The 15,456-nt window shown below is 44.5% G+C and overlaps 2 protein-coding genes across 3 annotated transcripts in view; both read left to right on the forward strand.

Annotated features, from left to right (window-relative positions):
• The window catches only part of AGBL4 (AGBL carboxypeptidase 4), a 1,467,493-nt gene that overhangs the window by 1,198,856 nt on the left and 253,181 nt on the right, over positions 1-15,456 (forward strand). The gene's annotated exons all lie outside the window — the stretch shown is intronic.
• BEND5 (BEN domain containing 5) overlaps positions 14,429-15,456 on the forward strand; it is a 50,084-nt gene continuing 49,056 nt past the window's right edge. Inside the window, exon 1 of one of the 2 annotated variants that reach the window (XM_070364863.1) lies at positions 14,429-14,838. In XM_070364863.1, the coding sequence (XP_070220964.1) occupies positions 14,613-14,838 (226 nt within the window). In that variant the 5' untranslated portion in view covers positions 14,429-14,612. The remainder of the gene's footprint in view (positions 14,839-15,456) is intronic. The other variant, XM_014477919.2, reaches the window with a different exon arrangement.

Raw genomic sequence — 15,456 nt, forward strand, 5'->3', positions numbered from 1 at the left:
GGAGTACAGCCTCCCAGATTCTACATGGAGCTTGTAATGGGAATTAACACACCTAGCAAATGACAAGCAATGTGCCAGGTACCATGAGAAGCAACAGAGCAGAGTGGAGTTTGAATCCAGGATGTAACTTAGGCCCTAACTTTTCCTCTCTGATCCTCAGCTGATGGGTCTGTAAGGTGATTATGAGCATTGCATGTGAAGCATCTAACACTGCCAGGGACAAAGATCTCAATAAACTTCAGTCTTTTTCTTTGCCTCTTTTTCTCTTTTACCTATACTATCTCATTTGCTTTTCTCAATCCTAAAAGCTTAGTTTCCCATTTTATGAAAGAAAACAGTCTGTCCAGCTTTCCACTGTTTCCCAAATATTAAGTAAAGCTTTTGGCATATAATGAGCCCTCAACAAATAGTCATTAGTAGATGAATGAATGCATAAGGCAGTCTCACAGGAGTTAAGAATATTGTCCAGAATTTCACAGCCAGTATCCCAGATAAGTTAGGACATGAGTCAGGACACTGCAGAAAAATTCATATAAGGAGACAAAAAGAGAACCCAGAGCTGGGAACAGAAAAAAGCATAACATAACTCATCCTACTTTATGATTGAGAACACTGTGTTTCACAATTTAGAAGGCATATTTTAAATATAAAAAGCTGAACATAATTTTAAAAGCAGACAATAAAACCCCAAACTCAGCTTAAGTCCTAAACTTTTTTAAGATAAAAGTGCAAATCTTGCTAAGGTCCCAGCTTTCTCAAACAAAGCACGCTGCCCCAGGGTTGGCCAGGAGAGAATGGTGAGCGGTATCTCTGCAGTAATGCTGGCCAGTCTCTGGAGAGAGGGGGGAAGATACTGCACCCCCAAATACCTGGCTTCTGGTGATCCATTCTACCGTTACCCGGTGAACTCCTGGTGTGTGCCTGCTGAGTTGTTTCAGTCCTGTCTGACTCTTTGCCATCCTATGGGCTGTAGCCCGCCAGGATCCTCTGTCCATGGGATTCTCCAGGCAAGAATGCTGGAGTGGGCTGCCATGGCCTTCCTTCTCCAGGTGATCGTCCCGATCTAGGGATTAAACCTTGCATCTCTTTTCTCTCCTGCATTGACAGGAGAGTTCTTTACCACTAGCGCCACCTGGGAAGTCCAAGTGACCTCCTGGGAGAAAAAGGTAATAGAGACTCTCTCAGAAGATGAGAATGAAGAAGACAACTGGTTTTCATGGGACCTACTATGCATGAGGCATTGATCCTGCCAGTCTCTTTCCACACATAGTCTTTTGGACCCTGTGACAGCTTTATAGGATTCTATTTGATAGTTGAGAAACCTGAAAGAGATTTGCTCAAGGTAATGGAACAATAATTGAACACAACTCTGGGTCTAAAGCCTGTGCATATTTCACTTTTCCTGTTGCCTCATTACCCCTTCTGTGCTGGCCACCTCTTTGCTCTGGGTCCTGGAGCCAAAAGCAGAGTTCAGTGATCAGAGATTATCTGATGGCCCAGCAAAGGAAGTATGCATTAGCAGGATTGGGTGGGGCCTGCCCAGGTACTTATTCTTTCTGCCAATTGAGTTAAACTCTCTGGCCACCTCATCCAGAGTTTTATATACCCTTGCCTATCATATATTTTAGAAAAAACAAATAAGCATCACCCTTAACCGAGTAATCTTTTCTTCCTCTATTCTAGCCATTTATTTTCCATAATAATAAAGATGTACCTGATAGTAAAGAAGGGGAGGTGGGGTTCTAATATTCTGCACACAGTTTACCCACCACAAATTCACCCACCAAATGACTGATTGATTGAGTTAGAGAGAGAGGAAAAAAAAAATCTCTTGTTCCAGGTGAACAAAGATATAAATATCTCTAAAGAGAAGTTTCAATACAGTGTAAGAATCCTATGGGGTGGGTGAACTCCTGCCTCAAAGAAGGTGGAGGGAGCCTCCAGACTCTATTAGTGGATGAAGGAGGGTTCTAAGTTCTGTTAGGGTAGGTGTCATAGAGTAAACTAAAGGAATATATGAAAAAGACTATCAACAACAACAAAAATGTATAGAAGAGTCACTTTCCATTACAATAGAAAAGCTTAGAGGTCAAGAATTTTTTTTTTTTGGTTGGGATAATAGCTGGCCCTATTGTGGTACTAAATAAATAAACTGATTTTGAGTAAGTAAAAGAAAGCCGTCTTTATACTTCTGACTGAATCTAGTACATTCCCATCCACCATAACATGGGATGAAAATGTTAATAAAATCCAGGATGTTTTCTGAGATAGTGCCTGCTAGGGTCTCACCTGGGCCAATCAGAGTGGTCTGGCCATCCCTTGAAAACCAGTAGATAACCCTCTGAGGATGGATGATTTATCACCTCCCCAGGGAGAGGTCACCCTCACCGGGTCAAGAGTCTGACCCAGATGAAGCCAGAGTTGGACTACAAATCCGTGGTTGGGCCTCTAGAGTCAGATAGCCTGAGTTTGGACCCTGGCTCCACCCTATACTCCTATGTGACCTTGGGAAAGTTAGCTAGCATCCCTATACCTAGGTTTCTTCAACCCTCAAATGTGGCTGATACTATTAATAATAGTACCTGCCACCCAGGATTGCTTTGAGGATTAAATGAGAAATGTAATGTAAAGCCTGGCATGAGGTAAACTGCCGGGGTCCAGCCCCAGTGGATCCAGGGAATTTGAAGGTGAGACGGCATCGGTGATCAGGAGACAATAGCTTAATTGTTAGAGATATAAAGAGTGGTTAAATAGGGATAGCTCAGTGAAAAAATTCAGTGGAGCAAAGAAGCTGAATAACTTGGTTTATGTGGAAAACCAATAAGACTCCAAAACAAGGAGTTTGCACCACCCACGTAGGCCACAGGCATCCTCCCGTTCTCCCGAAGGAGAGGAGACACTAAGGCCTCCCGGGTCAGATCTTAGAAGCCCAGGCAAAATTAGTAGGCTTGACGAGCCTCCATGCTCCAGATGGGAATTCAGCCAGAAGGTGAGAGAAAGAACGACATGGGGAGACCAAGCTTCCGTGAGCAAGGCCTGCACTTTATTTTCCAAAGTAGTTTTTATACCTTAAGTTGTGCATAGAGGATAATGGGGGAAGGGGTAGAGTCATGCAAGGTCAGCAGTCCTTGATCCTTATCGAAGCCAGGCTTTCTTCCTGCAAACTTATCATATGCAAAAGTTTAGGTGATTTACATCATCTTCTGGCCAGGAGGCCTGTTAACATTTTATGACCCTTTCTTCAGAAAACTTATTTTTCTCTAAAGGTGATTATTCTAAAGTCAGGCACCAAGCTGTAAGTTAACTCTTCTCAGAGAGAGAGATGGTGGTGGGGGACAGCCCCCCGTAAAGTCAGAGGTGTAGGTGAGAGCACAAAGCAGTAAAGTAGGCAGACTCTGGTTTTGGGGGTAGATGCTCGAGAATTTCCAGGGGAATTCCTGAGGCTCGATCCTGCCTTTGTGTATGCCAAGCCTCCTTCCTCATGACCTTTGCCACGGGCAGAGTTCCTCATGCTGGCTCCCGGCAGTAAACATTCCACAAAAATTCATGGCTGTTATTTCTCTTCTTGTTCTTATTCGTCCAAGTAACAGAGGGTAAGAATGGGGTGGGGTGACATTTCTCACAGAGATTTCTCTAACTGGAGCTCTCCAGTCTTCTGTTCTGGCTCAGTGGAGGCTCCTTCCAGACTTTGTGGTAACAAGTAATCCCAATAGTTTTTCCCTGGCTATCAACACAGGCTATAAGAATATAGAAATCTGCTTGAGCTAGAAACCTCAGAGTTCTTTAAAAAGAATTTGGGGTCTCTGGAGTAAGTAACCATGGTTTCAGAAACCTTAGATAATGTAGTTATGGTAGTCACATCATCAATATTCTCAGAATCATTAGCTACTCAATCTAGTGATGTGTGGATTGATAGATATTAGACTTTTCCCTAAGATCTAGTTCTCAGATTTCTAGTCAGGATTCAAGCCTCTTAAAAAAGGGAGTAGGGATGAAACTCCACAATCAATTCAGTTCCTTGTTGCCCAGGAAACTCTGAGGTAAGGCCTATATCAAAACAGTCCTTGAAACCAGATTCTGGGTTAAGAAACTAAGGTTCAGGGGTTCTCCACATGATCATAAGCAACTGCTGTGACCTCTGTAAGTCTTAATTTCCTCATTAGAAAAAAAATGTAAATATCAAATCTTGTGAGTATTCTGAAAATATTAAAGGTGATATGTATAAAGCAGCCTGAATAGATCCTATCATGGAAATCAATAGTTGTTAGCTCTGTTTTCATACCATTCTTCAGATTTTGTATTGAATTTATGGTGTGGTTAGGATATATTCTTAAGAAAATCAGAGTTATTCATGGTTTTCTGTGCTTCTGAGAAGATTCAGTTCCATGAATGAATGTTCTCTTGTGTGCCTCTGACCCAGAATGGCAGTCCAGAGTTATCAAACAAAAGTCTAAGAGTGAGGACAATGTAGGGTGCACTCTGGCCCTCTGTGGACCTGTGAAGGGCAGATATTCTGAGCCACAGGTGCTTAAAATGAGCAGAGATGGTAACCGAGAACTAGCATGTGGCCATTGAAGCAAAGTTGCCCTATTACCTGCCAAATAATGTTGGAATCATCAAAACACTAGAATGAGCCAGTATTCACCATGAGTAGGGCTTTGAGAGTCAGTGACACCTAGCTAACAGCAGGTTAAAAAGGAAGTGTAGCCTTGTAGGATGAGGCAAAAATCACTACCTTGTGTCCTGGGAGGCCCATGGACTGTGTCAGTGAGGTTCTTGATACTATTACATTTATTGTTGGTTCCAGAGTGTGAAAACTATGTGTGATTGTCAGTGTGACAATTTTTCTGTAATTATTTCCATTTTTTTCTTCTTTACATTTAGAAAAACATTTTTAAAATGTCAGTCTGTCCAGTGGTTCTAAAGGAAAATTGAGGGCTTTTATTGTTTTGAGGGGCCAAATTATGGGGGCCAGACATGGTGGGGGCCCAGAAACACACAGACACTCTCAAGAGGAAGATAAGACTCGGAGGGACAGAACAAGGCCCTTGGGACACCTCTCCCACCTCATCTTTGCAGGCTTCTCTCTCCTCCAGGGTCTGTTTCAGATATGCATTCTTTCAACAAGTATTTGTTTAGAGTCTGCCTTATGCCAGGCTGGGTGCTAGGATACACTGGTGAAAGAGAAAGATAGGACCTCTTCCCTACAGGAGGCTTTTGACCTAGTGGCACAGACAGACAATAATAGAATAAATATATACTATAATAAACTTCATGAAAAAAAATATAAGTGGCAGTGGAAATATGTAACAGGGACCTGAGCTAGTCTATGAAGGGGGATGGGAGGAGCAAGCCAGCAAGCCTTTCCTGGGAAAGTGACATTTCAGCTGAAAAGTAACAGAATGAATTAATAACAGAAACCAGAGGCGGCTTCTAAAACTAATAGTCCCCTGATTGAAATTCATAGGTGAGGCAAGTTGCTTTCTTCCCAGGTAGGCTAATTTTTTGGTTTCTTTTTCAAAACAAATTCAAATGCTCTTCCTTGGTGACAGCATTTCTTCTCCCTCTTCTATTCACAAATTTTTTTTGATCTTCAACCATTGGGAATTGGTTTGCTGTGCTTTGCTAATGCGGAGTATACACACCTAGACTAAAATGCCTGGGTTCAGATCATTCATGTAGCCAACTCCTGAGCGTGACCAACATGAGATCAAAATGTAGCTGAGATCTGATTGGTTGAACTCGACCAATGTGTTGCCTGCTTGATCAGGCCAAGACATCTGGCTTCAGACTGCTGTAAACACTTCTGCATTTTAGATTTTATATAATGCATACATGTTTTTTATTTCTTTGAAGAAAACACAAAAAGTAAGTTTGAAAGAATGAATCAATGGATCCAAATACATTCTCCTGGAAGTGTTTGCTGCAGCAGGTCTGGGCAAGGCCCATAGCCTCAATAGCTTTTCAACTTGTGAGATCTGGGTCCGCCTTTGGTGACTACAACCCTGTGCCCATAGGCTCTGGTTTAAAGAGAATGGCTCTGGGATCGAAGCATTATGGAGTGCTCATTAGATAATTATCAGGATAATTTATCTCATTATATTCAATCTTATGGAGAAGGCAATGGCAACCCACTCCAGTACTCTTGCCTGGAAAATCCCATGGATGGAGGAGCCTGGTAGGCTGCAGTCTATGGGGTCGCACAGAGTCGGACACGACTGAGCGACTTCACTTTGACTTTTCACTTTCATCCATTGGAGGAGGAAATGGCAACCCACTCCAGTGTTCTTGCCTGGAGAATCCCATGGACAGAGGAGCCTGGTGGGCTGCCGTCTATGGGATCGCACAGAGTCGGACACAACTGAAGCGACTTAGCATGCATGCATGCATTCAATCTTACTTTCAGCATGGGGATAAGCATTCTAGTAACAATAATGATAGTGACAATAATAATAATAACAATAATAGCAACTATCATATATTGAGAACTCACTATGTGTCAGCTACTGTGCCAAACATTTTATATGGGTTATCTCATTTAATTCTCACAGAAACTCTATGAATATTTCCAAGAAGAAACTGAGGCTTGGAGAGATTAAGATATTTGTCCATGACCACACACTTAGTAAGGATGTGAGTGCGCAAAGTCTGTCAGTCATGTCCAACTCTTTACAACCCCATAGACTGTAGCCTGCCAGACTCCTCTATCCATAGGATCTTCCAGGCAAGAATACTGGCCTAGGTTAACATTTCCTTCTCCAAGTGATCTTCCCCACCCAGAGATTGCACCTGGGTCTCCCACATTGCAGGCAGATTCTTTACCAACTGAGCCACCAGTTCACTTCAGTTCAGTTATTCAGTCATGTCCGACTCTTTGTGACCCCATGGACTGCAGCATGCCAACTTCCCTGTTCATCACCAACTCCCGGAGCTTACTCAAACTCATGTCCATTGAGTTGGTGATGCCATCCAACCATCTCATCCTCTGTCATCCCCTTCTCCTCTCACCTTCAATCTTTCCCAGCATCAGGGTCTTTTCCAGTGAGTCAGTTCTTCACATCAAGTGGCCAAAGTATTGGAGCTTCAGCCTCAGCATCAGTCTTTCCAGTGAATATTCAGGACTGATTTCCTTTAGGATTGACTGGTTGGATCTCCTTGCAGTCCAAGGGACTCTCAAGAGTCTTCTCCAACACCACAGTTCAAAAGCATCAATTCTTCTGAGCTCAGATTTCTTTATAGTCCAACTCTCACATCCATATGTGACTACTAGAAAAACCATAGCTTTGCTAGATGGACCTTTGTTAGCAAACTAATGTCTCTGCTTTTTAATATGGGGTTTAGGTTACTCATAGCTTTTCTTCCAAGGAGCAAGCATCTTATAATTTTATGGCTGCAGTCACTATCTGCAGTGATTTTGGAGCCCCCAAAAATAAAGTCTCAGTTTCCATTGTTTCCCCCATCTATTTCCCATGAAGTGATGGGACCAGATGCCATGATCTTAGTTTGCTGAAAGTTGAGCTTTAAGCCAACTTTTTCACTCTTCTCTTTCACTTTAATCAAGAGGCTCTTTAGTTCCTCCGCTTTGTACCATAAGGGTGGTGCCATCTGCATATCTCAGATTATTGATATTTCTCCTGGCAATCTTGATTCCAGCTTGTGCTTCATCCAGCCCAACATTCTGCACAATGTACTCTGCATACATTTAAATGAGCAGGGTGACAATATACAGCCTTGACTTACTCCTTTCCTGATTTGGAATCAGTCTTTTGTTCCATGTCCAGTTCTATCTATTGCTTCTTGAACTGCATACAGAATTCTCAGGAGGCAGGTCAGGTGGTCTGCTATTCCCATCTCTTGAAAAATTTTCCATAGTCTGTTATGATCCACACAGTCAAAGCTTTGGCATAGTCAATAAAGCATAAATAAGTGTTTTTCTGGAACTCTCTTGCTTTTTTGATGATCCAGTGGATGTTGGCAATTTGATCTCTGGTTCCTCTGCCTTTTCTAAATCCAGCTTGAACATCTGGAAGTTCACGGTTCATGTACTGTTGAATCCTGGCTTAGAGAATTTCGAGTATTACTTTGCTGGCGTGTGAGATGAGTGCAATGAGTAGTTTGAACATTCTTTAGCATTGTCTTTCTTTGGGACTGGAATGAACACTGCCCTTTTTTAGTCCTGTGGCCACTGCCGAGTTTTCCAAATTTTGCTGACATATTGAGTGCAACACTTTCATAGCATCATCTTTTAGGATTTTAACTAGCTCAGTTGGAATTCCATCACCTCTACTAGCTTTGTTCACAGTGATGCTTCCTAAGGCCCACTTGACTTCACATTCCAGGATGTCTGGCTCTAGGCGAGTGACCACACCATTGTAATTATTCGGGTGGTGAAGATCTTTTTTGTATAGTTCTTCTGTGTATTCTTGCTACCTCTTCTTAATATCTTCTGCTTCTGTTAGGTCCATACAATTTCTGTCCTTAATTGTGCCCAACTTTGCATGAAAAGTTCCCTTGGTAGCTCTAATTTTCTTGAAGAGATCTCTAGTCTTTCCCATTCTATTGTTTTCCTCAATTTCTTTGCATTGATCACTGACGAAGACTTTCTTACCTCTCCTTGCTCTTCTTTGGAACTCTGCCTTCAAATGGGTATATTTTTCCTTTTCTCCTTTGCCTTTTGCTTCTCTTCTTTTCTCAGCTATTTGTAAGGCCTCCTTAGACAAACATTTTGCCTTTTTGCATTTCTTTTTCTTGGGGATGGTCTCGATCACTTCCTCCTGTACAATGTTGCAAACCTCTGTTCATAGTTCTTCAGGCACTCTGTCTATCAGATCTAATCCATTGAATCTATTTGTCACTTCCACTGTATAATTGTAAGGGATTTTATTTAGGTCATACCTGAATGGTCTAGTGATTTTCCCTACTTTATTCAATTTCAGTCTGAATTTGGCAATAAGGAGTTCATGATCTGAGCCATCTTCGGCTGCAAATAATATAATCAATCTGTTTTCAGTATTGATCTTCTGGTGATGTCCATGTGTAGAGTCTTCTCTTGTGTTGTTGGAAGAATGTATTTGCTATGACCAGTGCATTCTCTTGGCAAATTTCTGTTAACCTTTGTCCTGCTTCATTCTGTACTCCAAGGCCAAATTTGCCTGCTACTCTGGGTATCTCTTGACTTCCTACTTATGCATTACAGTGTCCTATAATGAAAAGGACATCTTTTTTGACTGTTAGTTCTAGAGGGTCTTGTGGGTCTTCACACAACCATTCAACTTCAGCTTCTTCAGCATTACTGGTTGGGACATAGGCTTGGATTACTGTGATATTGAATGGTTTGCCTTGGAAATGAACTGAGATCATTCTGTCATTTTTGAAATTGCACCCAAGTACTGCATTTCAGACTCTTTTTGTTGACTCTGAGGGCCACTCCATTTCTTCTAAGGGATTCTTGCCAACAGTAATAGATATAATGGTCATCTGAGTGTGTCACTTTTCAAACAAACATTTCAGAGCCCTGTGTATTCTCCCTGAAAATAGTATCTAGGATTTGCTGAGCAATTTCTTTGTGACTACCATGTTACCTAAAAATCTTCCAACTCAGACATGCTCAACATGGTCTGATTTTAAAATAATCCAGAAACTAATAAAGAAAACATTTCCCAGGTCCCATCCCCAGACCAATTGTATCATAGGATGTTGGGGGACAGGACCTGGGAGTGGCATATTTTTTATGTTCCCCAAGTGATTCTGATACACAGAAAAAGTAAAAACTCCTGTCCCAGTTCTCACAATACATTCAGAAGATACATATTATTGGCCTCATTTTATGGGTAAGGAAACTGAGGAAGGCAAACTGTCTTGCCCAAAGTTACAGCAAAGGTCTGATTCTAAAGTCCACATTCCTTTGGCCCTCCAGGTTGTCACCTACATGACAAGTTGGCATTCCCTCTAACTCCAGGCAGTGTTCACTGGCCTTTGAGGTTGTTCTCAACATACAAGTCCTCTCTTTCCTTCCTTCCCCCTGTCTCCTGTCCCTCTCCTCCCCTGCCTAAAACCCCACTGTCAGACTCAGCCAGACTTCACCATCAGGAGTTCACACAGATATACTGTGTTTATACCACCGTTTTGGTGATAGTAGCAGTTCAGGGTAATGCCCAGCATGGGCCTCCCAACAGTCCCAGATCCTCCCAGCCATGTGTCAACATTCCTTCCTTGAATCAGCCTGAAAAGACAACGGCCCTGAGCTCATAGCACAGCAAGTTGTTTTTCTGGACAGAATTTTTAAAAAAATTTTTTTTTTAAAGCAAAGACTTAAAAAGTCAAATTAAATATCACAGGGGGGAAAAAAGGCAAAATCATGAAAAAATGTGGTCAATCATTAGCAGAGAGGTTGAAAAGACACGCTCCAGTTGCTTTAAAAACTCACAGAACCCAGGTCTCCTTAAAATAGTTTTGCAAAGTACATTGAGAATTCCATGCAGTAATATGAAACATAAGTCCCCCTGCTGCCACTGATCATGCTTCAGCTGGCTAAACTGAAGGAGCTTGACATTAACCCAAGGCTCTGCAAAGCTCGACAGGAAAGCGCGAGGAGACACAGTCGCAAAGCTGCCCCAGATGTGTACATTTTCTGCTCCATTAAAGTAACTTGGAAGAGAGGCAAAGTACATTTGGCTGGTAGGAAGAGGGAGTCAGGGGAGGAGCAGGGAGAAGACAGGCAGCCTCATCGTGGGCCTCCCACTCCCCAGTCCTGCTTCCCCCCAATCCTTAGCGACACCATTTCTAATCCAAAATGTCTAAAATGCAAATATGACCACAGGCTTTCCAGGATTCCCCAGAGCCAAACTCTTCGGCCAGTTTTCTTAACTCTATCATGAGGTTCATAATACCCACTTCAAAGGTTCGGTGTGAAATTAATTGAAATCATATATACTTGGTGGCTGGCATAAGCTTTGGAGGAAGAAAAGTAGATATCACAATTATCATCACTGAAACCGGGTCATATGAGGAAAGACAGGTGAAGGAAGTGAAGATGTCTGGGCAGAAGACAAAGATCCTAATGAGATAGGATCCCAAGTTTTTCCATATCTGATGGGCTGGCATGAGAGTCTTGGTGGTGAACTTAGTATGACAGCTACAGGGGGAAAAGTTCTGCATCAGTGTAAGTCTGAAAGACCTTTCTAACAGTCGGTAGTGTCCCAAAGATAAGGGGTGCTGGTAAACTTCCTAACATTAGAACCATATAAGAAGTGTTTGGATGACCGTTTAGCAGGGATACTGAAGAGGAGGTTCAAACATGATTTGGTCGAACAGGACATTTTTAACCACCTCTTTTAAGTCTGAAATATGTACTTTTGAACTCTCTTTGTTTGCCAATCACTGAATCATCAACATCTTGAGTTTCTGGTATGTGTAAAGCCTGGGGCAACAGTCCCTGGATCAAAGAGGTACTCTGACTCCAGTTTTCACTAGGACGAAGGATACACACTTAGTAGGTTCCCTAGAAGCTGTGTTAAAAGACTATGTGATACATACAGGAAGCAGAAACTCTGCTTGTCTTTCTGTTGCCTTTAGGCTGCTGAACGCTGTCTCTTTGAACATCCTGTTCATGCCATTCCTTCTCTAGAATCCATTCTGTGCACCTGCAAGAAAACGTATTGAGTCCAGGTTTACTCTGTTGGCTTCCATGTAATTATTTGTTCTTTTCTTCTTTCTGGGTTCTTGGAAAATGAAACTGCCCCCTTAAGAGAACTATTTACACTGATTTAGGTGGAGAATTTGTTTGAACCTGACAGTGCAGTGGTACTTAATATGTTCGTGGATGTGTCTGTCTCACAAAGAGAGCAATCATGATGGGCACATTGGTTACTGGGAATGGGAAAGACAGCTGAGATTCAGCTCCAACTCTGAAAAGATGGGACAGATGTTCAGCAAAAGCATGCAAGAAGTTTGTTATTCATGCGGTGTCTTTCTTTAATGCCTTTGTTTCTCCCCAGTTCTGCGCTAGGATGCTGAGGTTACCCAGCCTTTTTGTCACCCCCGCACCTCCAGAGAGCTCATTCTAATGAGGGAAGATAAAATGTGATGGACAAAATAGTAGAAACTGCCTATGCTTGAGGAGAGAGAATGGTTGGGGAAGCTTCACAGAGGAGGAGACTTGTGCACTGGCCTTCAGGGGAGAGTAAGGTCACTATGTACTCCGGGGAGGAAGAACTCCCCAGGATGAAGGCAGAAAACGCACAGAGGCTTGAGATCCTGATAAAACATGCTCTCTTGGAAGATGTCAAATAGTTTAATGTGTCTGAAATGTACTGGAATGTCCAGAAAGGTGATAAGAGATGAGACTGGTAATGTACTTTGAGGTCACTCTCATCTAGATGGGCTAGGAGGTTGGCCAGGGTGCTACTTGACATTATTTTGCAAACATAATTTGGAGTTTCATGGTATTTCATTTAATATGGCCAGCTCTGCATGATTCATCTTTTAAATCAGAAATCTTGCTACGCATTACTTCCCCTTGACCACCATAGGAATGTATTCTTAAAATAAAAACGCATGCAAGATCAGTCCAAACAAATCATAATCATGAAGGTAAACCTGCTGGAACAATTCAGAGTGGCTCCTCTTTTTTCCACAAGTATGTGGGGCAACAGAGGCATCCATACAACATGTGGTCCTATCTGTGTGTACATCAGAGGCTCCGTTTAAGGGAAGTCAATCTGACCTGTACAGTTGGATCTGGGAAGAACGTGTTGATGGGGTTTTTGGCTTACCTACTTAATCCTTCATGTAGCTAATCTGAAATGTGAGCATAGTGCTTTTTAAAAAAATAATGTTTAATGCTTTCTGATTATAAAGTAATACCTGCTTATTGGGGAAAATAGTTATATAAACATAAACACACAAAGGAAAACAAAGTCACCCACGACTACTAAGAAACATTGTGGCACATTTATTTTGCTTTTTTCTTACAGGTTGAGTTCATTAAAATGAATTTTTTAAAATATATAATATGTAATTCAGTCTGCCATCTCCATTCAACATTCCTCTACGAGAACACTTTTCTCACTGTAACATAATTACTTATACTTTCTTAATACTTTCCGACCAGACTGTGTTTCCAGGACAGAGGAGGGTTATTCATAGTAACCTGATTTCAGCACAGAAATCCAAAATCAAGACTCAGGCTCTTGTACACTGTCTAACACTGCAAGAGATCCAGGTGTTTATCCTGTGTGTTTTCCTCTCTCTACCACCAGCCCTTAGCCCAGAATCTGGCATGTGGTGCATACCCAATGAATACTGGTTGCTTGAATAAATGGGTATGAGTGGATGGCTGGGTGAATGTGGATTTTTAATTATTATTATTTTCCACCCAAAATTCACTGAGCCCCTACCAAGTGCCAAGTTTGTGCTAAGCAATGGGAATATAAGTAGCCACACTGGATACCAAGTCCACCCCCTCAGAGGCCTCAATGTGAGGATGCTGTCCCCCTCTAACGTGGGATGAGGTTCCTATGAGGAACAGCCCCAGTCAGCCGTCTTTAGGCTGATGGTGTTCATACTTTTCCGGGGGACACAAGCCCCTCCAGGCTCCCTTCTGCCTGTGACACTGGGGACAGAGCAAAGACTGCTGTTCCACAGAGTCCCGTTCCTGAACTCCTTGAGGTGCCCCAGAAATGCTCAGCTAGCCCTGGGTTTGCCTTCCCCAGAACAACCCTCCCCTCCCTGCTCATTCCAGCAGGTTCCAGTTTAGAGACCCGAATGCTGTGGAGGGGACCTCACTGCTGGAAGACTACAGGGGAGAGAGGCTACCCTGCTCCTTCCAGCTGAGAGGGGCCCTAGATAAACTCTCCACCATCCCAGCCAGCTGGTCCAACTGGAAATCCCAGATAACCCCAGTTTCTGGTCAGAACTAGTTTGGTAGCACAGGGGGAATGACTGACCCTCCCCACAGGGGAGCTGGCCATTTCTGCCAAAAAGAAAAAGAAAGTGAACTAAAGGAGTTGAGGGGAGTGCTTAGAATTATTTGAAATACTCCAAAATTCTGCTTGCTTGCAAGTGCGAGTTTACACTTCGGGATGCAAACAAGCTTGCCCCTCGCCCTACATTTCTTCCCTCACACTCTCCTCTCCTTTGCAGTGCAGTTTTGCTGCCATGCAATTTGGTTTGTAGCGCGATTGTTGAAGCGGCGAATCCAGCATGCAGCGCGACTCTGATGATTAGTCAATGCATTTTTTTTTTCCCTCCCGCAAGGCTATTGTTATTATCATTATTGCAGTGCAGTCTCTCGGCCCTTTCCCCTTCCCTCGGCGAATCGCACTCCGGCTGTGATTGCTCGGGTCTGACTTCGCGAGTGGCGGTGCGCTTCCAAACCCCCTCCTCCGCCCCCCGCCCCCCGCCCCCCTCCCTCCCGGTTCCGCGCCCAGGCGAGAGCAGCCGATTGGCAGAGCGGGGCTTTCAGGAACAATAACAGCGGGGGGAGCCCGGGCCCTGGGGAGCCGCCCCCGCCCCCGGCCAGGCCGCGCGGCTCGCGCCCCGCGCCGGGTCCCCACCTCCGCGCCCGCCCCGCGGGCTCACCGGCCGAGCGGGGCCCGCCCCCCGCGCCCACCATGTACGCCTTTGTGCGGTTCCTGGAGGACAACGTCTGCTACGCGCTGCCCGTGTCGTGCGTGCGCGACTTCAGCCCCCGCTCGCGGCTGGATTTTGACAACCAGAAGGTGTACGCCGTGTACCGGGGCCCGGAGGAGCTGGGCGCTGGGCCCGAGAGCCCCCCGCGCGCCCCCCGCGACTGGGGCGCGCTGCTGCTCCACAAGGCCCAGATCCTGGCGCTGGCAGGTGAGCGAGGGGGCCGGGAGGGACCCGGGGGCCGGGAGGGACCCGGGGGCCGGGCGGGACCCGGGGGCCGGGCGGGGGCCGGGAGCCGGGGAGGGGGCCGGGGGGAGCCGCTGCTCGCTCCGGCCCGCTCCTCCCGTCCCATAGGCTTTTCTTTGTGGGGAACGGGGTGTCTAGAAGGCCAGACCAGTTAAAAATACGGGATGGTCCCCTTTGTCTTCCCCGCCTCCCGGACAACTCGCGCGCTGTCAGTCTGTCTCCGTGTCTGTCCTACTCTTTCTGTTTCTGTTCTCTGGCTACTTCACTTTCCCTTTCTCTCTCTGCCTGTTTGCACCTTCATTTCTCTCCCACCTTCTCTTTTCCTCTGTCTCACTTCCTTGCCTCTCTGCTGTTTCAGTCTCCTTAAGTTTCTCTAGCCGGCTGTCTCTCCCTTTAAGGCCCGCAGTACTGCCTGAGGAGGCAAGGCTTGATATTGTTAGACTCTTCCAGGTGGGAGTCCCTCTTCACAGAGGAGAGCTATGACATCCTAGTCCCATCCGGGCGGTCCCTGGATGGGATGAAGAGGCCTTGATTACTGGGTACTGGGTGCCTCTCTCCTGCCCCTCCCTGAATAGGTGCAGA

This window comes from Bos mutus, chromosome 3 (genome assembly GCF_027580195.1).
Source record: "Bos mutus isolate GX-2022 chromosome 3, NWIPB_WYAK_1.1, whole genome shotgun sequence".
In the NCBI taxonomy this organism is placed as follows: Eukaryota; Metazoa; Chordata; class Mammalia; order Artiodactyla; family Bovidae; genus Bos; species Bos mutus.